The sequence below is a fragment of the Maniola hyperantus genome, chromosome 10, assembly GCF_902806685.2.
Source record: "Maniola hyperantus chromosome 10, iAphHyp1.2, whole genome shotgun sequence".
Lineage (NCBI taxonomy): Eukaryota > Metazoa > Arthropoda > Insecta > Lepidoptera > Nymphalidae > Maniola > Maniola hyperantus.
In genome coordinates, this window is record NC_048545.1 from 2,508,265 (window position 1) to 2,534,346 (window position 26,082).

Genomic DNA, 26,082 nt, shown 5'->3' on the forward strand with positions numbered 1-26,082 from the left:
GTATCCTATAAAGCGTTAAAACACACGCTCAGCACGCGAGGCCCCATGAAACACTGGCATGTGACGTCACAATGATTTGACGTACTTTTCCAGCTTAATCAATAATTTAAAATGGTTATCACACCCAAAACTAACAAAGGGTGCGGACCTCACATATCAGATATGTGAGGTCCGAGAGGCTTCCAGTGGAAGACCCTCCATTCAGCCATCACTGAGAAACCATTCACTTTTGACATATGCAAATACCGTATCCAAAATTTCCTTAGAGTATTTAAAATAAACATCTCCATGAAAATTCTGTCTGATATTCATCTCCTGCGCCTTACATAATATATTATGCTATACATTCGCCTGTTACCCAAACAATTTGTAAAGTTTGTTCTGATAATTTTTAAGACAAAGATGATTTGCTGAATGTTATTTATTTATTTAACCATCTTTATTGCTAATCATTATATTCAAAAGAATAAAAATGCAGGAGATACTTAGACCAAAGGGCGACTTTATCATCTGAATGTTTCAGTCATTTATTAAAGGGGGTATCTGGATTCTTAACTGAGTTCTGTTGGTATAATAAAGCATTGGTGGTAACGGCCATGATGTCCTCAGTGGGGCCAAATAAGTGTTAGCTATTGTTTAGTGAGTACAGTTCTCCGTTATTTTCAGTTTACGAAACCCCTTTAAATGAGCAATTTAACCAATGTCTTGTTATAACCAACATCTCGCCACGTGGGCGAGATAAAATGTTATCATTAGATTCACTGGCGTAAAATTTAAATTGCACTCAATTAACTTTGTACATAAAATAAATCGATTCAATAACCGATTATAGGTAACCATTGGGACTTTTCCTCGCCAAAATTTGTATTAAAGAAACCTAGATCCAGATTTAGATTTCGGTGTCGGTGTCGACACGTTCGTCAACCAAATCGCCATTTGTTTAATTTGGTTTCTCAATTAGCATCTCATTTGCATTAGATACACAATATGGTAAATGCATTATAAGATATGTAAGAAAACTCACCTGGTTGTATAACGCATCGATCCGAGGATCGATCGTTACCTGGTAATTTCTCGCCGTTTCTCTCGGGAGTCACTCTCAATCCTGCTCGTTGCTTGAATCGCTGCTGGATGTCGAGGTATCCCCTTTTTCAAGAGCCCTCTCAGGCACCAATAAGCGCGAAACACCAGATCGATTAGCTTACGTAGCCTATCGACATTGTTCGCGCACGTGGGGTCCAACCAAAATGTCCCCACGGTAATATTACGAAATAATAAGAAAATATATATCATGATCACCGTATTATCACATTTATTGCACTTATTGAAAATAATTTTTTTGCAAAGGAAGACGGATTAACGATATAATTTTAGATTCGACGCGCACGCGGCGAAAGTACACAACGCTATGACATCCAAGATGGCAGCGGCTCACTGCCTTGCTGGGTGAGACACTAGCGCCCCTATATCCGGTAAGGTAAACTACATTATTGCATAGGAATATACATGTTTATGGATGAAGCGCGCATATATGCGGTGAGTACATAATTGCTTCTTCATACATAAATGCTGTATGTTTTCCGGAGGCACATCAATGACATATTTGGGCAAGCCAATACGATCATAAGTCATATTATGTCATACGATTTGTTGCGAGGAGGTCAACTTGAGAGAATTTGTATAAATACGCGTGTTTTGACGGTTTTTATTTTATTCGGGCAAACGATTGTTGCAGTACGCGGCCGAAAGTAACTTACATCGGCCTTTAGAATGACATTTCGGCGTATGACGACATATGACGTTTTGTCGGTCTCAACCACAGAGACAGTGCTCTACAAATTTGCTATCTCCTTCTAAAGGTCTATGTACATTACTTTCAGCCGCGTACTGTACTTAAAATAGCAGTTGTGCTCTAATTAAATATTTGTTTTGTCATCATTTTTTTTAGATTTAAACTCTCGAAAAAGCTCTAACCTGTGTTCCTCGCGCACGTTTATACACAATCAGTACCCTTATTATAAATGCGAAAGTGTGTTTGTTTGTTGGTTTGTCCTTCAATCACGTCGCAACGGTGCAACAGATTGACGTGATTTTTTGCATGGGTATAGATAAAGACCTGGAGAGTGACATAGGCTACTTTTTATCCCGGAAAATCCCACGGGATTTTTAAAAAACCTAATTCCACGCGGACGAAGTCGCGGGCATCAGCTAGTTTTGAATAAATGCTTTGAGTTTGAATATTTTAGCATTAAATAGAGAAGCCTTTATTTGTTTACACAGTAGTCAATGAGCACCAAATCGCTACGCAGCTGGAGCGGAGCGGGGCGTGCGGCGCTAGAGCAGCACGTCCATGCGGCTGCCGCGCCGCAGCAGCCGCGCGCCGCCGTCGCCCAGCGGCGCGCCGCCCACCGCGTGGAACGACACCGTCACCATCTGCTGCCCGAAGTTCGCCTCGAACCTGCGCCGCATCCACAATATCGCTCTAAGGGTGAGGTCTATAGAGCGCACTCTGACTTTGCTTAGACTTAAGACAGAGTTAAAACGAGACAGAGCAATATCTCTTACGTTAATCTATTTTAACTTGTTCTTGAGTCTGAGCAAAGTCAAAGTGCGCTGTATAGATCTCAGCTTAAATAACTAGCAGCAGTATTCGAAGTCAAAACATCAAAAAAAGATTTTGCTCGATTGTGGGTATAAAAACAGGTACAATAATAATTTAAGACAGTTTAGACGCACGAGTTCAAAAATAAAACCATGTGAAGTACACTTGAACAAAACAACGTGTCAACGTACGTTGTATCCACGTGTGTACGTCGTATGCTCATGCGCAAGCTAAAAAGATAAGTATCGGTGAATTGCCATACTGATGTTCTATTTCACGTTGACAGCTCAGCATTTGTTGTAGTAGTAAACACCGCACCGATAAGCATTAACGCATTTGTGTGCTTCACGTAAACAAAAAAAATCGACCGCTAACCGTCGAGACCGAGCGCCACGCACACTAGAATAATGTGTACTCACACAGTCATAGCCAAACGGTCTTCATGAAATAGAACATCTATACCAATTAAGAATGAGCGTTTCCGGTGCGGTGCGGCGCCGCATCGCCGCAATGAATATGAGTATTGGGGTGCCACATAAGTACTTCGACAGAGAGTCGCCTCTCTCTGGCCCCAAACCCGTTGTGCGTTCGATGCGGCGCCGCATGACGTCGCAACGCATCGTGTGGCAACACTCTGAGTTAATGAAAATTGAGCTAAAAGAAAGCATAGTCAGTATACTCACTCGGTGGAGATGTTGACGTGCGGCGGCGCGCCCACAGCGTTCTGCACGACGAGGAACAGCTTGGTGGCCAGCTCGAGCACGTGGCACGTGCGCAGCAGCAGGTCGCCGCGCCGCCGCCACGCGCCCTCGCCGCCGAACAGGCAGCCCGGCGCGTCCAGCGGCTCCCGGGACGAGCACTGCGACAGCTCCTCTGTCGAGCTCTCTACGCCTCCGCACTGGAAACATTACCACTGCGTTCAAGAACTTAGTTAACGTAACGAACACATCCATTATGTTACATACAGTACCCGGTACAGGAACAGTACAGGAAATATTGTACATCGACCTTTAGAAAGAGATTTCGACTTCGTAGACCGTTGTCTCTGTCACTCACGCCTATGTGACGTTTTGTCGGTCTCAACAACAGAGACAACTCTTTACGAAACCACTCTCTCTTTCTAAAGAAAGCATTGCTTGACCTTCTAAACTTTGCTACTGTGATGGTACTCCGTGCAGCGACATCTATTTAGTAAAGTGGAAGTTTCTGGGTAGCTATGAATTGTGGTGGTTATTTGTTCAGCATCAGTGTTTGTTGGACGTCATTTAGCACTTCGAAACTGCTATTATTATTATTATTATTTTATTTATTTTATATCTAATTAGAACGGCAGTGCCACTTACACTAACTAGATGATTAATAATAAATTTAAATACAAGTAAAGGTACAAGAAAAAAGACATAAAATACAAAACGATAAAAGATCAAAGAATTTTGAATATGTACGCTGAGAACATTGAATGACATATTCATGCAATGCTCTCAGCGTACTTCAGTAACTCCCGAACCAGTATTATAGACCCATCATTAAATGGGTCCCATTGAGCATTATTGTTCAAAAGCGCGTTGAATGATGCTAATGAACGGGGTATAGGTGACATAGATCTAGCAACAGTGCGGTGATGTGGGACCACGAAAAGTTTATTTTTTCGTGGACGAAGATTACTGTTGGATTCAGGGACACGTATGCGACACAGTTGGTCATGAACACTACGAGTGGCTAGAACAATCCCACAGTGGGTACTCACCGCTCGCACATGCACGACGAGCAAGTCGTCGGCGTAGGGCGACAGCGACAGGCGGTAGACGGTGTGCGCGGGCACGCGGCGCTTCAGCCGCAGCGAGCGCGCTTCCAGCAGCAGCAACGCGCTCGTCGACACCACGGCCAGGCAGCGCGACACGCGCCCGCTCGACCGTGCCACCTTCAACAAAACATGCTAACTGTGAAACCAACTCCCTTCGGCGGTGTTCCCACTACATTACAAAATTGAGTTTTTTTTTTTTTTTTTTTTTTTTTGTTATTCATGTACCAAAAATTGTAGTTACAAAGTAATAATAAATTAAGTTACATCGGAAATGCTTATCTCTAAACAGAGATTTTTTAAAGGGGGCGGACCAACAAATACCTGAAAGGAAATTATAATATATGTGCCATTTATTTTTTTATTTTTATTCAGATACAAGTTAGCCCTTGACTGCAATCTCACCTGGTGGTAAGTAATGATGCAGTCTAAGATGATAGCGGGCTAACCTGGAAGGGGTATGGCAGTTTTTGTTAAACCCATACCCCTTTGGTTTCTACACGGCATCGTACCGGAACGCTAAATCGCTTGGCGGCACGGCTTTGCCGGTAGGGTGGTAACTAGCCACGGCGGAAGCCTCCCACCAGACCAGACTAGAAATTTAGAAATTATAAAATTCCAAACCCCTGCCAGGAATCGAACCCGGGACCTCCCACTATTAAGACCACGGCGCTCACCACTGCGCCAGGGAGGTCGTCAAGTATTTAATAGTAAAAATCTTCTATTTTAAGAAAAAAAGTAGCATGTTGTTTTGCAGTCGTGGCATTAAGTTTGTGATAGGCATAGTTCAGCCTGGGGCAAATTTTGTCCATCTTGTTAGTCACCTTGCCCACGACGTCAGCGAAGACCACGTATCGGTCGGCCGCCTGCGCGCCCAGCCCGCGCCGCCACGCCGCCGAGGCGCGCAGCCGCACGTAGTCGCCCACGAACGGGTGTCCTACGCTGCGCGCGTACGTCACCTTACGATCCTGCAATCCAAAATTCACAAAAACTGACTTAACATCCTTGGAATTTTATCACGCGATCGCTTATCTATATATATAAAAGGAAAAGGTGACTGACTGACTGACTGACTGACTGACTGACTGACTGACGACTGACTGACTGATCTATCAACGCACAGCTCAAACTACTGGACGGATCGGGCTGAAATTTGGCATGCAGATAGCTATTATGACGTAGGCATCCGCTAAGAAAGGATTTTTGAAAATTCAACTCCTAAGGGGGTGAAATAGGGATTTGAAATTTTGTAGTCCACGCGGACGAAGTCGCGAGCATAAGCTAGTGTGTAAATAAAATAAATACAGTTTCATTCAAACTTTTTGGCGGCTCAGAAAGGAGCTACGAATAAACGTCCATGCAGGTACAACCCACCAATTACAACCCGGGTATTCTTTAAAACAAGAGTAAATAGGCATCTTCTAAGTAGACTCTTCCCATCTTAGGCCGCATCATGACTTTCCATCAGGTGTGATTGAATTCAAGCGTTTACCTATAAATGAATAACCTGCCTTGGCCCCACCAAATTCGCGGTAAATGTACTCAGGATAAACACCCTCATTGCTATAAAAAATATTAAAATACTAGCTGATGCCCGCGACTTCGTACGCGTGAATTTAGGTTTTTAAAAATCCTGTGGGAACTCTTAAATTTTCCGGAATAAAAAGTAGCTAATGTCCTTCCCCGGGTTGCAAGCTACCTTTGTACCAAATTTTGCCAAAATCGGTTGAACCGTGAAAAGCTAGCAGACAGACAGACACACTTACGCATTTATAATATTAGTATGGATTATTTACTTCTATTTTGTCTTTATTTTTGGTATTTGGTAGGGTCTACCAAATTCGAATAAAATATTAGTTCGCGTTTCGATTTTGACATAAATAACAAAAAAAAATCAAGTAAAATTGATAAAGAAACTACTTTTTTATTATTATTCAGAATAGGTAAAATTTTACGCTTCCTGATTGTCAAAGTTTTTATTTGTATAGAATAGAATAGAATAGAATGTTTTTTTATTCATGTAAACTTTTTAAAAGTGCTTATGAATAGTCAGGTAGTTTTAATTTACCACTGGTTCGGAATGCCGTTCCTACCGAGAAGAACCAGCAAGAAACTCGGCGGTTGCTCTTCGGCGGTGTAAGATGATAATATAGTAGTGATAATTGAGACGTACTTAAAACTAAAGCTACGAGCTATTTGTCACCTTAAACAAAACACTGGCAGTGACTTTCTCCCGCATCCGATTCCTGGCAGTCTGATCGAACGCTCGTCTGTACACCGCGCAGCGCCACTTGTGGTGCAACCTCCGCAGCAACGCGTCCGTGCGCGCGAGCAGCCGTGGCCGCGGGCACGGTGGCCACGCCACGCACGCGGGGGACCGGTGCCGAGCGGGCAGCCGCGCCCACAGACCCAACAGGTACGACCTCTTGGCGTACGTTGTCCACGCCCGCCATATGACGCACGCGGCTCGTTCCCGTGTCCTTTGTTCGCTTTTCTCTGCGCTCCCGCACGCTTCTGGCTCCAGATGTAGGTTCCGCTATTGGATAATAATACTATTATGATAGCCTAGTGATTAGGACGTCCGCCTTCTAATCGAAGGTCGGGGGTTCGATCCCGGGCACGCATCTCTAACTTTTCGGAGTTATGTGCGTTTTTTGAAGAAGGTGAAGGAAAACATCGCATCGTGAGGAAACCTGCATGCCTGAGAGTTCTCCATAATGTTCTCAAAGGTGTGTGAAGTCTACCAATCCGCACATGGCCAGCGCGGTAGACCATGGCCAAAACCCTTCTCACTCTGAGAGGAGACCGTGTTCTGTAGTGAGCCTGTGATGGGTTAATCATGATGATGATGATGACTATTATGATTATGTACTTCTGTACAAAACACACAACGACATCCATGTGAGTTTAACACCGGAGTTACGATTCAGCTTTATACCTAGTAATGTACGCGGAAGAAAGTAATGTACATCGACCTTTAGAAGGAGATATCAGATTTGAAGACCGTTGTCTCTGTCGCAACGACAAAACGTCATATAGAAGTGACGGAGACAACGCTGTACAAAGCTGAAATGTCATTCTAAAGGCCGATGTACATTACTTTCTACCGCGTACTCTTCTTCATGGCTTCCCTTTAATCGACTTTATAACAATCATATTACCTAATCAGTACCGAGGCTATTTACTTACATGTGATAATCTTTTCGCAGTTCTCCTCTCTATCGCCGCATGCTTTTTCTAAAGTAAACAAAATAGAACATAAGTATTATTATGCCCGCGGATATTTTTTTTCCCATAAAATTAATAAATCAACCTAAATAATAAATTGACAATGAGGAATTAGTATTGCTGTTCGTATTCCTCAGCAATAAATACGAAATAATATATTCAAGCGAGAGTAGTTACATTTTGTTAATTTTGCATAAGTGATCAACAAAAAGACACCCTGTTCTGTACATTTTAAGTTTTGTTTTCTTGAGCTGCTTTGAGCTTTATCTTATTTTAACGAACATGGTCAAAAATTAATCGCAGTTTGAATTATTGGTATAACTTGGTCGTTTATCCAGGTCAGATATACATACCCGGTACCGTCTCCAGGCGGCGACAATTTTGGCGGCGGCCGCGAGTCTCTTGCGCGCGCGGTATCTTCTCCACGCTCGCTGCGCTCCTCTCACTAGTTTTTCTACTCGTGTCGCACGTAATGCTTCTAATTCCCACACCTAATAAGAAAAAAATAGTGCATTGTGATACAGGGCGGTAAGTAGGTTATTACAAACGAGCTGACGTTTGTAAGCTAGGTTTATAAGTCCCGCAAATTGCTATTGGCTGGAACCATGTCTCATTAAAATCGAAATGACGTCATTTTGACGTCAGCTGAAATAAAAATATACGATCAGCTTGAAACTTCAGTCTAGTGCTGACGTCACTAAAATGGCGGCTAGGCGCATTAGCAATTTGCCGGGCTAATACCATCGTCATGAGATGTGGGCGGCGCGGGATGTACACTCACCGTCCTAGGGCTACGGATGAACACTTTAGTGCGACCATACGCGAACTCCGCGCTAGGGATGGGCAGACTGCGCAGCAAGGCTCGCGCGGCGCGCACGGGCTCGTCGCGCGCGTCCAGCGCGGGCGAGGCGGGCGCGCCCGGGGGCGGCGCGGGCGTGGCGCGCGCTCGTAGCACCCCGTAGCGGGACAAAACTGCGCGCGCGCACATCGACTCGCACCACCCCGCGCGACGTAGCAACGCCATGTCCATTATCCTATACGTACACATGTTCTGTAAGACTAGATGATATACATGGTGTAACCAGAACGCTTGCAAACACGAAGACAGTGACTAATCATTACTCATAAACGCGAACAAAGAAAACATGATTTTTTTTCAAAAATCCTGTTTTTTTAAAAGTTCTAATATATTGTAAATAAAACTAGAGGTCAACAAACGTTGCGTAAGTAGGCCACTCGAAGTCAATGCCACGTTACAGGTGGGGCGTTAACCCAAGTTTTGCACGTTATACATTGCAGGTTTGAAACTACAAGATAAGGCAAATGGTTATAGCAATCTGATTGTGTTTAGGTAGTATAACAATAACGCCAAGTTTTTGCTAGCGTTCTGGTCACACTTTGCATTAAAAAAATCTGAAATAATAAGAGTATATATTATATGTGTGCATGAACAAATTCCTACAAAAATACGTATGCACTTACCCCTGCGTACGTATCTGATGCCTCAGCAACGTGGAGTCGAACCGGTGCGGGCGCAGTGCGGCGTCGGCGCGCAGACACCGCACGAGCCGCGGCGCGCTGGGCAGCCTGCGCACCAACGCGCCGACCAGCGCCCGCTGGCGACACGCCAGCGCGCACGGCCGACGCGGCGACCCACTGCTACTACCCACCACACATGTTACAATCGAAGACAAACATGGGCTTTGGCGAGTCATGTTTTTTTTGTTAAATTTTTCCAAAATTTTTTGTATTTAGGTAGTATAATCCACTCATAACAATCTGATAAAAGTCCATTCAATGACTGATTGCAGATAGCTTTGAAATATGAAACAACAAAAAAAAAACCAAAAAAAAAGGTAGTATAATAAAAACTTCAAATTAATCGTGGTATGTACCTGTTCTAATCTAATCTAATCTAAATCAGCCTGTGCTGTCCCACGAATGGGCAAAGGCCTCCCTCCGATCCTTCCACAATTTTCTATTTCGTGCCTCTTCAGGCCACGTAACTGTAAATTTATCTAATTCATCACGCCAACGTCGCCTCGGCCGACCACGCTGGCGTTGATGATTCTGGGGCGTCCAAAAAGAAGCAGATTTTGCCCATAACTCATCTGGCATACGGCACACATGACCTGCCCAGTCCCATTTGAGTAAAGCGGCTGCAAGGCCAACGTCAGCTACTCGCGTTTTGGAACGTATAGCAGAATTCCTTACGCGATCTGCTAGTTTACCTGTTATCTACATTAAAATATACTATCAAGCGCTGTGTTCAAGAAGCGCATCTCTGTCCACGCCCGCACCTGCGGCACGCTTTGAAGTGTTACCTGCCAATGAAAGCCCCCGCCCCGGGCGCGAACAGCGCAGCCAGCAGCGGCTCCCGCGCCGCGGCCAGCACTGCGGCGCAGCGGCGACACACCGCGTCGCGGTTCTTGGCGACGATGCCGCGCGCGCTGTACACCACCGGCCCGCCGAAGTGCACTACCCTGCCGATACATTCAGTACGTTCAATACCAGAATGACGAACTTTCGTGATGTTGTTATAGTTCTTGCATTTCACGAAGGCCGCTGACTCATGCTTGTGTTTAGGTCGTATCGGTACACTTAAGGTACACTAAATGTATGCGTTAGACAGCGCTCGCTCGCGACTGATTGGTCCGACATGCACGCACACATACGCAATGACCATGTAAACGACGTTACCACAAGTTCACTAGCCTTCGTGAATTGCAAGAACTGTAATACATTTAACGTAATAAATAACTGAGAATAATTTTTGTTTAAGTACTTGCGCTAACTACGGCCTCTCACTCGAGTGTGACATTTTACGTAGCCGAGATCGTCTCAACAGAGATAGTCAATAATAGTTAAAGTCAAATAGTCAAAAACAGTAAATAAAAATACATTTTACAAGAAAAGAAATAAACTAAGATTGAAATAAGCTATCAAAAACTGCGGACTCACTGAAAACGATCGGGCGGTAGCACCAATAGTCGTGGATGTCGTCGCCGCTGCAGCCTTTGCAGGAATATCGCGTCGCTCACGCCGCGCGACGAACATTCTCGCAACATGCCAAGAACACTTTCCGGGCCCTGGAACATAAAACTAGAGTTGACACTTCGATCCGATAAATTTTATTCTCAAGGCGGCAATATCCGATTTTATTACCACAAAAAGGTCTTCAACCCAAATTACATTAACCGACAGCTCTCCGGTACACAGTTAATGAGTAGCCTCTAAAGACCGACAACGTGTCTCACAATGTCCTTGTCAGCAACACTCACCGCATCGAGCAAGTCAGCGTACAGCTCATGGTCGGCGTAGGGTAAAGGCGCTCACGCCAGCGCCTCGCGCGCGTATTCCCCTTGCTCCCGGCGCATAGTGGCCGGGGTCACTGCTGCCTGCACCCTCTCCACTTCGTAGTTAATAAGCAGCCTCTAAAGACCGACAACGTGCCTCACAATGACCTTGTCAGCAACACTCACCGCATTGAGCAAGTCAGCGTACAGCTCATGGTCGGCGTAGGGTAAAGGCGCTCACGCCAGCGCCTCGCGCGCGTATTCCTCTTGCTCCCGGCGCATAGTGGCCGGGGTCACTGCTGCCTGCACCCTCTCCGCCTCGTAGTTAATAAGCAGCCTCTAAAGACCGACAACGTGCCTCACAATGACCTTGTCAGCAACACTCACCGCATCGAGCAAGTCAGCGTACAGCTCATGGTCGGCGTAGGGTAAAGGCGCCCACGACAGCGCCTCGCGCGCGTACTCCTCTTGCTCCCGGCGCATGGTGGCCGCGGTCACTGCTGCCTGCACCCTCTCCGCCGCATAGTTGATGAGCAACCTCTCGAGGCCGTTGTGAGCTAATGATTCCAGACCGTACACGTCTAGTATGCCTAGCGAACGCCGCGCTCCGACCACTGCCGGCTGTGAAATGGTATACCATAGCGTTACGGATAATTTTTAAGTCCTTTTTTCAATGAATACTTTTGCTAACATAATAATTTACTTTCTGATGTGAAAATTCGATACTATAACATAGCTTACAAACCACCCAAATTTTAATTTCGAAAACTTAGGTGTAAGAACATACGAAAACAATTGGTCCAGGAGGAACCATCAAGTGAATGACAAAATTCATATGAAATTTAGAATCCCGAAAACAGTGAAAAAGTCCTAATAGGCATAATGCCTACTTGTGAAATCAGCTACTGTTTATCAAACGTCAAAACGCTCGCTTAGAAAGAGAGCTTGTATGAAATACATAGATGTGACGTAATTTGACGTACTCTTTTAGTTAAAACGATAATTTAAAATGTTTATCAAACTTAAAACTACCAGCGGACGTGGACTTTACGACTATTGAAAGATCTTCTATCTAATAATTCCTAACAAATAATTCATATTTGACATACAGTGCGACAAGGCTATCTTGGCGCGTGGTGAAAATCGGAACTAACGTTGCCGTCAAGTGTCCCCCTTGTTCTTGTTTGAATATTCTAAGCCTTTGTTCTCCAACAGCGCCCCCCTGTCAATGTCATTCAAATGCCAAGAGAGCCTTGTCGCACTGTAATGCATTAGGCATCATTCCAATTAGGTAACTTTAAAGTATCAAATAATGCAATATGTACCTTAAGTGCATCGTTAACCGCGTTAACAAGCCATGTAAACAATCTGGAATACAGCGCGCACAGTAAACGATCTCTAAGTGCACAAGCCCACTCTGCGCCCGCGCCGCCATTGCTCTCCGAGCCGGCCTCCGAGCTGCACTCCTCTTCCACAGAACACGACTCATCTGTGCAGAAACAACGGCAAATCACACCACCAATTTTAGTAGCTCAAGTTTTTGGATGGGCTCGAAGAAATACTGCAAATTCTTACATCATTTGTACATTTTGCAAGGAACCGATACGCACTACCTAACTTAACAATTCGTTTATTGGCAATAAGGACGATGGCTACTAGTCAAATCAGCAACTTTTTATCAAACTTTAAAACGCTCGCTTGTATCAAATACAAAGACATGATAAATTTATATGATATCATAAACATTTGACGTAATTTGATGTACTTTTTTAGTTAAGGTGATTTGATAGACCCAGCCACGAAAATTCAAATATTAGTTAGTTTTTCGAAAATAGTAGACTAATCATAAATCGAAGGCTTATGGTAATGAGTTTTTCCATAAAACTTTGGTCAAAAATACTCATTTATTTCATATTTGTGCAAATCTGGGAAAATTCAGAAAATTATCTTTTAGGAACAAATATGAAGTAAATCAGTATTTTTGACCAAAGTTTTATGGAAAAACATGTAGATGCATAAATGTTATGCGCGCAAAACTCATAACCATAAGCCTTCGATGTATGATTAGTCTACTATTTTCGAAAAACTTCGCGGCTGGGTCTATCAAATCAAATTTAAATCATCAAATCAAAAAAAATTGTCAGTTTAAAATGGTTAGCAAACTTAAAACTAGCAGCAAATGTAAATTTTGCGAATTTTAGAAATAGGCATCATCCCCATTGTGTAAGTTTTTATAAGTTCCGAGAAGACATATTGAATTGAACATCTGACTGACGCTAGAGCTCAACGAACGTTGCATAAGTAGACCATCCGAGTTTTGCACACTGTACATAGCGGGTTTATAAAATACTAAATCACTAAAACTACAAAATGAGGCAAATCGTTATTGGTATTGGATTGTGTTTAGGTAGTACAACAATAATGCTAAGTTTTTGGTAGCATTCTGCTTACACTCTGTATGACCGAAAGGTGGTCCGATGTTTGCACTGGCAAGTGGTCGAACGTACTCCTCTAACTTATTGGATAGGAAAGAGACAGATAGCTCACCAGGTGGCACGTCGTCGTGTGGCGGCGCCGCACCCAACGCTAGCACCAGCGCGTCCGCCTCCACACCGACGAGCGCGCACGCCTCGCGCAGCTCTGCGGAACACGTTGCGTGCTCGTTATGACGTACAAAGTGCAATTGATATTTTATGATGTTGATTAGGGATTTTAAAATTCTGCGGCAATTCTTAGTTTTATTGAGATCAATAGTATCCATGCCAATCTCCAGGTAGTGTTTATTTTATTTTTAACCGACTAAAAAAGGTGGAGGTTCTCAATAGACAACTCTTGGACCTAGAAAACTGAAATTTTGCACAGCTTTATAATGAAGTCAACTAGTATTTTGCTCGCTGCTCGAGCTGCTAAAGCAGCTCTCGAGGTCTATAATGGCCATTTTGAATAATAAAAAATTTTGTATGAAAAAATAAATTCCGCCATTTTGAATTTTTTTTCCATCCAACGAGTAGACCTTCGGACCCTGATCATCTCTTGCCAAGAAACCACTCTTCCATCTGTCATACCCTCCGAGATGGACGCCGATGAAATTTGTATGGCGGCCATCTTTTTTTCGGAATTTTAAATTTTTTTTCCAATTTTTGGCAATTGGATGAGGTTTCGAATGACATTTGGTCGAGCACCTCCCACCTATCTTCGATACCTAAAGCGTGCCCTTCACCCGTCTCCGAAATCCTCAATCATCAGCTCTCTCCATATGTTGCCCTAAAGGAATCTTTGTTTTCTATATGAAACCGTAAGTGAAAAAAAAAAGTTTCATACAAAATTTTACAGGAGGGAATTTTTTGAAAATCTCGGCCGCCATCTTGTTTTTCCAATTTTTTTTACATTTTCTAAAAATCGTTTACTAACATCTACAAGAGCTGCAAGTTTAAACAAAATCGGTTGGAAAACAAAAAAGTTACAAAAGTCAGGTCGGCCGCCATCTTGTTTTTTTGAAATGTCATAATTTTTCCTTACTCAAATCCTACTCCTGAACATATCTCCCATACATATTTATATCATTTTCTGTCTCTTTCTAGGAGAACAATTATGTCAATGAGTGAGTCCGCGGAAAAAATAAATTCCGCCATTTTGAATTTTTTTTCAAATCATCAAATAGACCTTCGGATCCTGATCATCTTTTGCCAAGAAACCACTCTTCCATCTTTCATACCCTCCGAGATGGACGCGGATGAAATTTGTATGGCGGCCATCTTTTTTTCGGAATTTAAAAAAAAAATTCAAATTTTTGGCAATTGGACGAGGTTTCGAATGACATTTGGTCGAGCACCTCCCACCTATCTTCGATACCTCAAGCGTGCCCTTCACCCGTCTCCGAAATCCTCAATCATCAGCTCCCTCCATATGTGGCCCTAAAGGAATCTTTGTCTTCTATATGAAACCACAAGTGAAAAAAAAAAGTTTCATACAAAATTTCACAGGAGGAAATTTTTTGAAAATCTCGGCCGCCATCTTGTTTTTCCAATTTTTTTCACTTTTTCTAAAAACCGTTTACTAATATCTGCAAGACCTGCAAGTTGTAACAAAATCGGTTGGAAAACAAAAAAGTTACAAAAGTCAGGTCGGCCGCCATCTTGTTTTTCTGAAATGTCATAATTTTTCCCTAGTCGAATCCCACTTCTGAACATATCTCCCATACATTATTATATCATTTTCTGTCTCTTTCTAGGAGAACAATTATGTCAATGAGTCAGTCAGTGAGTGAGTGAGTGAGTGGTAATTGAGCTATATATAGTATAACTAGTATTTTGCTCGCTGCTCGAGCTGCTAAAGCAGCTCTCGAGGTCTATAATGGCCATTTTGAACAATTTAAAAAAAGTCATACATTTTCTATGAAAAAAAAATCCGCCATTTTGAATTTTTTTTCCATCCATCGAGTAGACCTTTGGATCCTGATCATCTTTTGCCAAGAAACCACTCTTCCATCTTTCATACCCTCCGAGATGGACGCTGATGAAATTTGTATGGCGGCCATCTTTTTTTCGGAATTTTGAATTTTTTTCCAAATTTTTGGCAATTGGATGAGGTTTCGAATGACATTTGGTCGAGCACCTCCTACCTATCTTCAATACCTTCAGCGTGCCCTTCACCCGTCTCCGAAATCCTCAATCATCAGCTCCCTCCATATGTTGCCCTAAAGGAATCTTTGTCTTCTGTACGAAAGTATTAGTGAAAAAAAATAGTTTCATACAAAATTTTACAGGAGGAAATTTTTTGAAAATCTCGGCCGCCATCTTGTTTTTCCAATTTTTTTTAATTTTTCTAAAAATCGTTTGCTAATACCTAAAATAACTGCAAGTGTAAACGAAATCGGTTGAAAAACAAAAAAGTTACAAAAGTCACGTCGGCCGCCATCTTGTTTTTCTGAAATGTCATAATTTTTCCCTACTCGAATCCCACTCCTGAACATATCTCCCATACATTATTATATCATTTTCTGTCTCTTTCTAGGAGAACAATTATGTCAATGAGTGAGTCCGCGGAAAAAATAAATTCCGCCATTTTGAATTTTTTTTCAAGTCATCAAATAGACCTTCGGATCCTGATCATCTTTTGCCAAGAAACCACTCTTCCATCTTTCATGCCCTCCGAGCTGGACGCCGATGAAATTTGTATGGCGGCCATCTTTTTTTCGGAATTTTAAAAAAAATTTCAAATTTTTGGCAATTGGACGAGGTTTCGAATGACATTTGGTCGAGCACCTCCCACCTATCTTCAATACCTCGAGCGTGCCCTTCACCCGTCTCCGAAATCCTCAATCATCAGCTACCTCCATCTGTTGCCCTAAAGGAATCTTTATCTTCTATATGAAACCATAAGTGAAAAAAATAAGTTTCATACAAAATTTTACAGGAGGAAATTTTTTGAAAATCTCGGCCGCCATCTTGTTTTTCCAATTTTTTTTCACTTTTTCTAAAAATCGTTTACTAATATCTTCAATAGTTGCAAGTTGTAACAAAATCGGTTGGAAAACAAAAAAGTTACAAAAGTCAGGTCGGCCGCCATCTTGTTTTTCTGAAATGTCATAATTTTTCCCTAGTCGAATCCCACTCCTGAACATATCTCCCATACATAATTATATCATTTTCTGTCTCTTTCTAGGAGAACAATTATGTCAATCAGTGAGTGAGTGGTAATTGAGCTATATATAGTATAATTGCCGGATTTTTTGAAACCCTTAACACTCCCATCCCCAACAAACTTAGTGAAGTATATCTCACCGTACTCATGCTGCAATCTCGTGCCAATAGAGCCGTCGATGTTGTGCTGCGGCTCAAACTGCACGTTGCCCAGCTTCAGCAGGAACGCCAACACTCGCAGCACGGCGCCGCACTGCGCCGCGCTAAACCCCAGCGCTCCCATCGCGGCCTGGACCAAACTTATTGGATCAGATCTTAAGCAGGCTATTCACACACCTGCCGTAAGAGCAATCTAAGTCTCACGGCGTTAGGGGTAATTTTTCTTTACACACATACCTGTCGTACAGTGTGAGGATAAACAACCCGCGGTATTCACGTGTGTTTAGAATGGTGGCAGTATTATTGAGAACCCCAAAGGAAAAAAGAAGATTGAAAAATGGCCCCAATCGCCCAATACACAGGATCGTATGGCAGGGCGGCAGAGACGAACTAAGGAACTAGGAAGGTTTTGCACTTCTGCCACCCTGCTGTAAGGAAAATCTCGAAAATTGCCCCTGCTTGCCTGAACACATAACAATTAAGAAGGCGATTTGGGGTCAAATGCCTTAAGATTGCCCTGCGGCAGGTGTGTAAGGCGTTATCGGATTAAAGGCATGATTGTGCCCTTAAATGTGCAGTACTTGAAAAAATATTGACTCAGACCATGATTTATCACCTCATACTCTGCCTCCTACAGTGCGACAAGGATTAGCGTGTGGTAAAAATCGGAACTAACGTTGCTATCAAGTGTCCCCTTTGTTCTTGTTTGAATATTCTAAGCCTTTGTTCTCCAACAGCGACTCCCTGTCAATGTCGTTCAAGTGCCAAGAGAGCCTTGTCGCACTGTACATTGGACACCGCACGTCTTCGTAGAGTCGCTTTATAGACTGAATAGGCAATTTTACACGCAAGTATCCAATCTCATTTAGTATACCTTGGTAAACGCGAAGTGGTCTCGATCAGCCTGCGGTGCTCGAGGTCCGGGCGGGGGCTGCGGGGGCGCGCGGCGCGGGGAGGCGCTGCCGCCCGCCGCCACCGAGCTGCCCGCGCATGCCGCGCAGCCCGCACACCCCGCGCCGCCAGCGCCCGCCCCCGCGCCCGCGCACCCGCCCTCTGCGCACGTGGCCCCGCCGCGCAGCACGCGGTACTGCTCCCATGAACGTTGCAGCTTTAACCGCTCTATGGACAACGTTCAGCACTGTTACTTCTGGGGTTTTTGAGAAGTTTCAAGAGAAACGCAGTTACACCGTTACAAGTTATATTTCACACTAACTCACGCTTCGCGCGAGTGCAAACGCGGACCTTGCTTTTTCCTCTACCCACATCTTATAACAAGCACATAGCACAAAATCGTTGGATTTAGAAATTACTAGCTTATGCTCGCGACTTCGTCCGCGTGGACTACACGAATTTCAAACCCATATTTCACCTCCTTAGGGGTTGGATTTTCAAAAATCCTTTCTTAGCGGGTGCCTACGTCATAACAGCTATCTGCATGCAAAATTTCAGCACGATCCGCCCAGTAGTTTGGGCTGTACGTTGATAGATCAGTCAGTCAGTCAGTCAGTCACCTTTTCCTTTTATATATTTAGATACGTAAACCTATCTCGTATAACAGCAACAAACACGTTTCATGACAAAGATGCGTATATTTGGGTGTAAAAATCATCCTAATTAGACTGCATGAAAGAATTCATATCACGTATACGGTAGGTATATGCAAGGACGTAGGTATTCAACTATAACTTCCTTGTAAAAATGTGATAAGTTGTAAACAATGTACCTAATATAAAATCAGCAGCAAGCACCTTACTCGTACGTTTCATGACACCGTATATTTATTTGGGTGTAAAAATCATCCTGATTAGTCTACAGTAAGAAAAACGTCCTATACCATACTCCATACAGTCATCAAACGCAAAGTCGTGAAACTTGGCTCACCGTTAAAAACCATCGATTTTTTTTGTAAAGATTTTTTATTTGAATGCATGAGCTCCTTATGTCAATACAAAAAAAATAAAAACCGACTTCGATACACAAACACTAAAAATTGAAAAATAATTTAATTTATTACCGAATATATTATGCATACAAGAGTTAATATAGTTCCATAATAATACTTTTTGGTGCCGGTGCCAATTAGCTTTAGCTGCGCGAATCGTCTAGACTTCATATTTTTATGAGACTCCACAATGGCACCTCATTGGCACCGACCCCAAAAAATATTATTATGGAACTATATTAACTTTTGTATACATAATATATTCGGTAATAAATTAAATTATTTTTCAATTTTTAGTGTTTGTGTATCGAAGTCGGTTTTTATTTTCTTTGTAAAAAAATTATATTTCACAATTTTTAGTGGTCCCATGGAATTATGCTATGACTGGTTAAAAATCTACTGTTTACTAAGCTATTACACTGATCGCGAGCAATTTACTCTTCTCCGTTGAGGAGTTCCAGTATCTATCTTCGAAGATGTTCATCGTTCTTCACCAAATTTAAATGGGACCAACTTTGAAGTATACCCTTTTAAACAAAAAAAGAATTTTCAAAATCGGTCCAGGCGTCTTCGAGTAATCGGGGAACATACATAAAAAATAAAAAAATAAAATAAAAAAAGATTCCGACGAATTGAGAACCTCCTCCTTTTTTTGAAGTCGGTTAAAAAATAACTCACTAAGTAAATGTGCGTCTGCGCCGGCCAGCAACTGATACAGCACATGAAAGTTTCTCTCGCCCTCCGCCACACAACACACGCGCTCCTGAAATATGAAATAACATTATTGGGATACTGTCAGCGCCTTACAATGGGCCACTAATGGGCAACCTTTTCACAGCCCATACAAATCACGTTTGTGGAGGGAGCTCCCTTTGAATATGTTTTATTTTAATTTAATTATTTATTTTTAAAGTAGTAACTAAATATTCTGTGAATATTTCAAGCGTCTACATGTTGCCGTTATTAATATCGAGCAAAAACGATCATAAAAATCACGTTTGTTGTATGGGAGCCCCCTTTAATATTTATTTTATTCTGTTTTTTAGTATTTCTTGTTATAGCAGCGACAGAAATACATCATCTGTGAAAATTTCAACTGTCTGACTATCACGGTTCATGAGATACAGCCTGGTGATAGACGGACAGACGGACGGACAGCGGAGACTTAGTAATAGGGTCCCGTTTTACCCTTTGGGTACGGATTTACGGAACCCTAAAAATACCAATATCTTTTTTTGTCAATTGGTGTTAACAAATAAATTGACGTCACTATGACGTCAATTATTAATTACGTAAATTTAAAACGAATCCACTACGAGCAACACGACTACGAGGCTACGAGGGTTCCAAATGCGATGGCAAGTGATGATGCAGCCTAAGACGGGACGCGCTTGCCTAGAAGATGCTTATTCACTCTTGACTTGGAAGGCACTTAAAAGTATTCATTTTGCACAAAAGGTTTCTACTTTGAATTTGACTTTAATCCAGCAAAAATTTCAATACACATAATTAAATGTTATTTACCTTCTCCAAAAGATCTGCATGCAATAAACGAAACAAAATTTTATTCACGATATTATTAATAGTCAAAAATTGATAGGCATTTTGTACTCATTCATATTCGATTCGTAATTGTTTTCGTGAAAATATGATATGTTACGCTTGTGCACTCATTTGATTCGTGTAATATACGGACCAGTCAGAACACGAATCAGATGAGTACACAAGCGTACATACATTTTATATGACGGTCACTTCGAATCGTATTTTAGGAAAACGAATACAAATGAGTGCACAAACGCCTTAACACTATCAAATCGGAAAGTACTTACAGTGAGTGATATGACCTCCTACGGGCTCTCCTTTGAAATCAAACTCGATGTCTAGCAGTTTTCCCTGAAAAAAAAAAGATATATTCTCAAAGGTGTATGAAGTCTGCCAATCCGCACTTGGCCAGCGTTATGGTCTATGACCAAACTCTTCTCACCCGTGCTCAGTAGTGAACCGGCAATGGGTTGATGATGATGATGATCATAATAAAAACCCGTTTTGTTTTTAGTGTAACAAGTCTACAGTTCTTATATTTTTCCAAGATCGCGAGGCATTGCACGCTAAGTACGACTGCAATGCACACTTGCACAAAGGCGGCTTACTAAAATATGCAAATGTATTTATTTATTTATTTATTTATTTTACACTTTATTGCACACAACACAAAGTAAACATTGAAAAAACACAATACAGGATCTTAATCTAATAGCTGTAGCATGCAAAGGCGGCCTTATCGCTAAAGCGATATAGCAAATGTCTATAAGATCCGAGAACTTAATGTAATGTCGATGTATTCTAATTTATTCAAGGAATCCCGAACGATCCCGTATAAAATCTACTATCGAAATTCCAAGAAATCTGGAAAATTACAAGTGTCTGAATTCGGAATGTAGGAGTGCTTTTGCCAAAATTCATCATTATCATCATCATCATCAACTGATAAACTTCCACTGCTGGACATAATGTCTCTTGTAGCGACTTCCACACGCCACGGTCTTGCCCCGCTTGAATCTAGCGGCTCTATGCAACTCGTTTAATGTCGTCTGTCCTACGTCCACCGAGTTGAGGGTCTTCTAAATTTCGGGTGCGAGGTCGCCATTCCAGCTCCTAGGAATCCCCACATATTTCTAACTATGTGGCCTGCCCTTATGGGCATCACTTCCTCAAGACTTTCCCACTTCAATCATTCAATGGACTCTTTTAATCAATGGACAGTTCTGTAAAATGTAGTCACAGATACTTACGAATCTGCTCGCGTTATGGTTCCGTGCGGTGGCGGCATTGCCAAAGGCCTCGAGTAACGTCCCCGCTGCCGCCAGGGCTCCGCCCCCGCCGCCACCCGCCACCACGGCACATTGCAGGCACACCCGTGCCGCTTCTGTCTTACCCGCACCACTCTCACCTGCGTGAAAACCCAACATTTTTCAGGGTAATGGGTCTGGCCATAAATCTGTATAATGTAAAATCTTAAATCTTGGAACAGCTTTCTAATCCATACTAATGATTTATGCTTTATGAATGCCAAAGTGTGTCTACTAGCTTTTCACGGTTCACCTGTTTAACTGATTTTGATGTTTGGTAAAAAGAATAGCTTGCGTCCCTACTTTTTGCCCCGGAAAATCAAAGAGTTCATACGGTATTTTTTAAGGCTCATCCGTTCAAACAATTTTGACGTTTGGTGCAGAGATAGCTTGCATCCCAGGGACTGACAAGCTACTTTTAGGCCTGGAAAAGCTAAGACTTCCTACGGGATTTTTTAAACTTGACGCGGCCGAAGCTTCGGACAATTTATTGAGTATATAAAACATACCTGTTATGACTATACATTGATTTTCGTTTCTATCACGAACCCAGCGGTAGGCAGTAGCGGTTATGGCGTATCTGTAAGCGATAATAAATACATATGGCCCTTATTTCAATCAAATATAATATGACGTATAGTATGCAGTCGTGAGGAAGGAGGTGTGTAGCCACTAGCCAGACAATTCTTTGAGTCCCAGGAATACCTCTCAATAAAACTTAGATGCCAGTTTCACTTTTAGAACTTACTAGCTGATGCCCGCGACTTCGTCCGCGTGGAAATAGGTTAGAAACGGAATCGCTTCGTACATGTCGTTGGGTACTCACAAATGCGGCGGCAGGAGGTAGGGCGGGCGCGCGAGGTAGGTGCGCACCAGCTCTGCAGAGTAGAGCGGCAGCGCGCGGCACGGGTTCACCGACACCAGCGCGTTGCCCACGTACGTCTGTACAAATAAAACACATTCAAATCGTCATGCGTCGTGACAGGGTAGTTGACTTGTCTTAAGGGCTTAGATCAAGCAAGATCTTTTACCTGGGCCATATTTTGCGACACGATAGGTACCGCCTGCTGCAGATAATTATGATAGATAAAATAGCTGGGAAAAGAGGGGTGGGAAGAAGGAAGAAGTCATGGCTACATCAGGGAGTGGACTGGCATAAAACAGTTGGAGAACTATTCTGCTTAGCCATGGACAAGGAGAAGTTTAAACAACTGACTATTGACCTTCAGTAATGGAGAGGCACTAGACGAAGAAAAAGGGCTTACGGGATGGTTAAGCAAGTAGTTTTGTTGCTTGATGCGCCTGTCAAGCAGCAAGAGGCACTTTTCTTATTTTGTATGTGATCGTCTTACTTATAAGTAGTCCAGAGGTGGTCAAAGTGATTTTTATCAAAATACAACGGCGATTTTATTTTCCAAAGTTCTGGGGCGTCTTGGTATAGTGAAATGAGTAATAAAACCTTTTTTCTGCTCCATTGTTCGCTACTGTAATTTTCGCTGTTGTCGCAAAAGCGTCGACGTCCGCCATATCTGACAGTTGACGCGCGATTGCTTGATCAAGCCGACGCGAACTGTCATCAAGCAGCCTGATGCGAATGTCAAGCAGCTTGATTAAACTGCACTTTTCTCATAATATGTCGAACACTATCCGAACGTCGCGTCGTCGCGTCAAGCAAAAATATAAAATCGCATCAATCACGTAAATGCTTGACTCAAGCATTGCAAACGGTCAAAATGCTTGACTCAAGCAAAAATCTACGTGCTCGACGTCAAGCCGTTTGACCGTATCGGAAGCTCATTACACGTCTTACTACCATGCTCAAATTAGTCTGCAAATATCACAATGAGCCTTCGTCCCCAATGTATTGGAGATGTAATGCGAGTCGCGAGACACAGTGCGGCAAGGCCGGACAGCAAACAATCGGGACAGGAGCACTCATGCAGATGGCTGGAAGGTTGCAAATGATACTCACATAGATGATGTCCCGTTTGTAGCGCACATGCAGGTTGTGCAAAAAGGAGTCCTCGGTGAGGGGCGCCAGCAGCACGGCGTCGGCGAGGCCGGCGGGCGCGGGCTCGGGCTCCGCCATGGCCCCGCGCCGCTCCTCACCTGCCGCGCCCTCCGCGCCGACCCGCTGCCATGCCTGCCGCTTAATGCACTGCGTCACAGTTATTCAACTTGTAACAATACGTCGAGGGGTCAACTACACTGGCAGGCGTCAAATGTTACCTATATTTGACGCCATGCAGGCTATGAGACGTCTAGATATCTTTGCTTTCGCGTCACCCGTAGCTATTGGACAGATATTGATTTGGAGATCAAACCATACCCTTTTCTTGAAAATTGTCTTAATTTGATCCTAAAGTGATATAAACTGTCAAAAAATTTAAGTGCAATAAAATGCATTTAAATTTTGCATGTCAAATTTCGCCAAACGCTTCCTGCCATCCTTTTAGGTTCATGAGATGTCATGATATCACACAGATTGGTAAGCAAGTGTTTTCTTAGTGAAATGCATTACAATTTCAATCCATGTGACGTCACATTCGGAATTAACATGGCGGCTACGATATCATGCATTTTGGTGGATATTTGTAGAACAGATAAAAAAGTGAAATCTTTAAAATGAATTGTAAGATTCATTATATAATTTTATACTATCTTTTTATACCGTTTTAGATTTTTTTCTCGCTTGGTGGAAAATTATACAGTACTAAGACGTGCATCTGCGATCTGCATGTACAATTGGGAGCTGTTGGATACATTAGTATTGCTCATAGTTTAAGCCTTCTTTTTTTAATTTATAGTTTAGCACTTGGCTTCAGTCAGACGTACTGGCAACTAATAAGAGACCAGAAGATTTCTTTCTTCTTTATCCAGGTATGTTTCCAGTTTTTAACCAAGAGCAGGATTAGTAGATTGACAAGAATTCTAACAAATACCTGATTTTTCTTTGTACCTCACTCTAAATTCTCCAATTCTACTTAAATTCTCCAAAATTCCAGATAAATCAACATAATTTCTCTAATGTATTAGTACTGATAAGTCACATCCAATCCAAGTATTTTTTACTATGTCTTCATAATTATGTCTAATTATATTATTCCATTGCAAGTGCCTTTTAAATTGATTTAGTTATGTTATTTTTTAAGTAATATGTGCACACTGCACACCAAATTAGAGTAACTAGGCAAACAGTTACAAAATAATATACCAAAGTATTTAATTAATTCTATAATTAATAAGACACCTGTTTCAGACTTATTTCCAACTGCTTATGATAATATTGTATATCAGTAGTTTTAATGATGATCTCTCGAGGTTAGAAAATAAAATCATAGTAAATCTGTTTAAAAATCTTAGGCTAGTAATTATTGAATTACCTTATATACAAACCCTGACAAACAAATCTTAGCATAAAGTTTATTCAAATAGGAGAATAATCAGTAATTTATAACGTTCCTTTTTTGATAATTCATTACTCGATTTAACATTAAGTATTTTTTTTAAAATTGGGCGTTACAATACTACTTAGGAAGAAAACAATATTAAAATGACTGAAAATAATTATTAGTGTACACAAAAATTATATAAAAAACATTAGAAAACCGATACAAATAGATTTTAATTAGCTCAATAGCACTTCTTATTTTTACGATTTATAAAGCTAATTACGCTTAAGTTGATTTTACATAATCATTATGTATTTAGAATACTCACGTTTGCATAAATTTTAGGGATTTAATTCTACTTTCTTAGCATTTTTAAATAAATTTTAACAATGTGCAAAATTTAGTTCACTTGTGTTTGACAGTTACCACTACCACAGACTAACAACCACAATCTGATAACAGGCAATAGCAAGACAGCTGTATGGTAATCACATTACGTAGTAGTACTTCCAACTTCTTTGCAGATGATAAAAACTAACATATTGAATAGTCCAAAACCCAATGAGATAGTCCAGAACCTGTAGAACTACAAGATTCCCTTGATAATATAGACAAATGAGATTCCTATGAGAACCATTTATTCATTTCAACAATAAAAAACATTCATCCAAGAAAAAACATAATATTGCAATGTTATTTTCTTCATAAGTAGAAGTTTAAGCTAGAATAATATTACTTATTAGCCCATAGGCTAGATGGTAGTAGTAATAAAGCTGCCATTTTATAATGGTGCTTTATGGTAGGAAAAAAAAAAAAATGTTATTTTCTTCATGCGCGTAATCCACAGTAATCTAAGGTTTGTTATCTCATAGACAGCCGTAAGCCAGGTACTGTAGTACTTCCAACTTCTTTGGGTACTACATCGTGGAACCCAGAGGTCTATAGCCAATTGAAAAAAAATGCTACGTCATCAAAGAGTAAAAAAAGTAAGGTCCATGGTACCAGGCCAAAGAAGTTGGAAGTACTACTACGTGGGTGTATTCCTATGACGATGTACCAGGCTGAACACGGTACCAGGCGGGTACCTACCAGTGAGACGTGAGACGTTGCGACAAGCTCAGAGACAAGGCTATCTTGGCGCGTGGCGAAAATTGGAACTAACGCCGCC

At 41.9% G+C, this 26,082-nt stretch overlaps 1 protein-coding gene across 1 annotated transcript; it reads right to left on the bottom strand.

Moving 5' to 3' along the window:
- Positions 1 to 818: 818 nt before the first annotated feature.
- LOC117986084 (unconventional myosin-Ia-like) lies at positions 819 to 25,349 on the bottom strand. The gene is made up of 24 exons (XM_069501332.1): positions 25,243 to 25,349; positions 23,495 to 23,680; positions 22,349 to 22,464; positions 22,032 to 22,102; positions 21,466 to 21,623; positions 20,503 to 20,566; positions 20,195 to 20,208; positions 19,349 to 19,433; positions 17,603 to 17,847; positions 16,711 to 16,858; positions 13,475 to 13,567; positions 12,253 to 12,416; positions 11,315 to 11,548; positions 10,593 to 10,720; positions 9,956 to 10,114; positions 9,114 to 9,290; positions 8,413 to 8,665; positions 7,985 to 8,122; positions 7,593 to 7,640; positions 6,607 to 6,939; positions 5,228 to 5,371; positions 4,350 to 4,523; positions 3,286 to 3,500; positions 819 to 2,458 (listed from the first exon to the last, which is right to left on the bottom strand). The coding sequence occupies exons 2-24, from the start codon at positions 23,609 to 23,611 to the stop codon at positions 2,335 to 2,337; spliced, it is 3,402 nt and encodes a 1,133-aa protein (XP_069357433.1). The 5' UTR covers positions 23,612 to 23,680; positions 25,243 to 25,349; the 3' UTR covers positions 819 to 2,334.
- Positions 25,350 to 26,082: the final 733 nt, after the last annotated feature.

What these genes read in the sequence shown, in the direction of transcription:
- LOC117986084 (XM_069501332.1), bottom strand. Translation starts at nt 23,611, where the DNA reads ATGGCGGAGCCCGAGCCCGCGCCCGCCGGCCTCGCCGACGCCGTGCTG. An exon ending in CGGTTAACGATGCACTTAAG is followed by an intron (nt 11,549 to 12,252) that starts GTACATATTGCA and finishes ACCATTTCACAG; the next exon opens with CCGGCAGTGGTCGGAGCGCG. An exon ending in CTACCGCCCGATCGTTTTCA is followed by an intron (nt 10,115 to 10,592) that starts GTGAGTCCGCAG and finishes ATGTATCGGCAG; the next exon opens with GGTAGTGCACTTCGGCGGGC.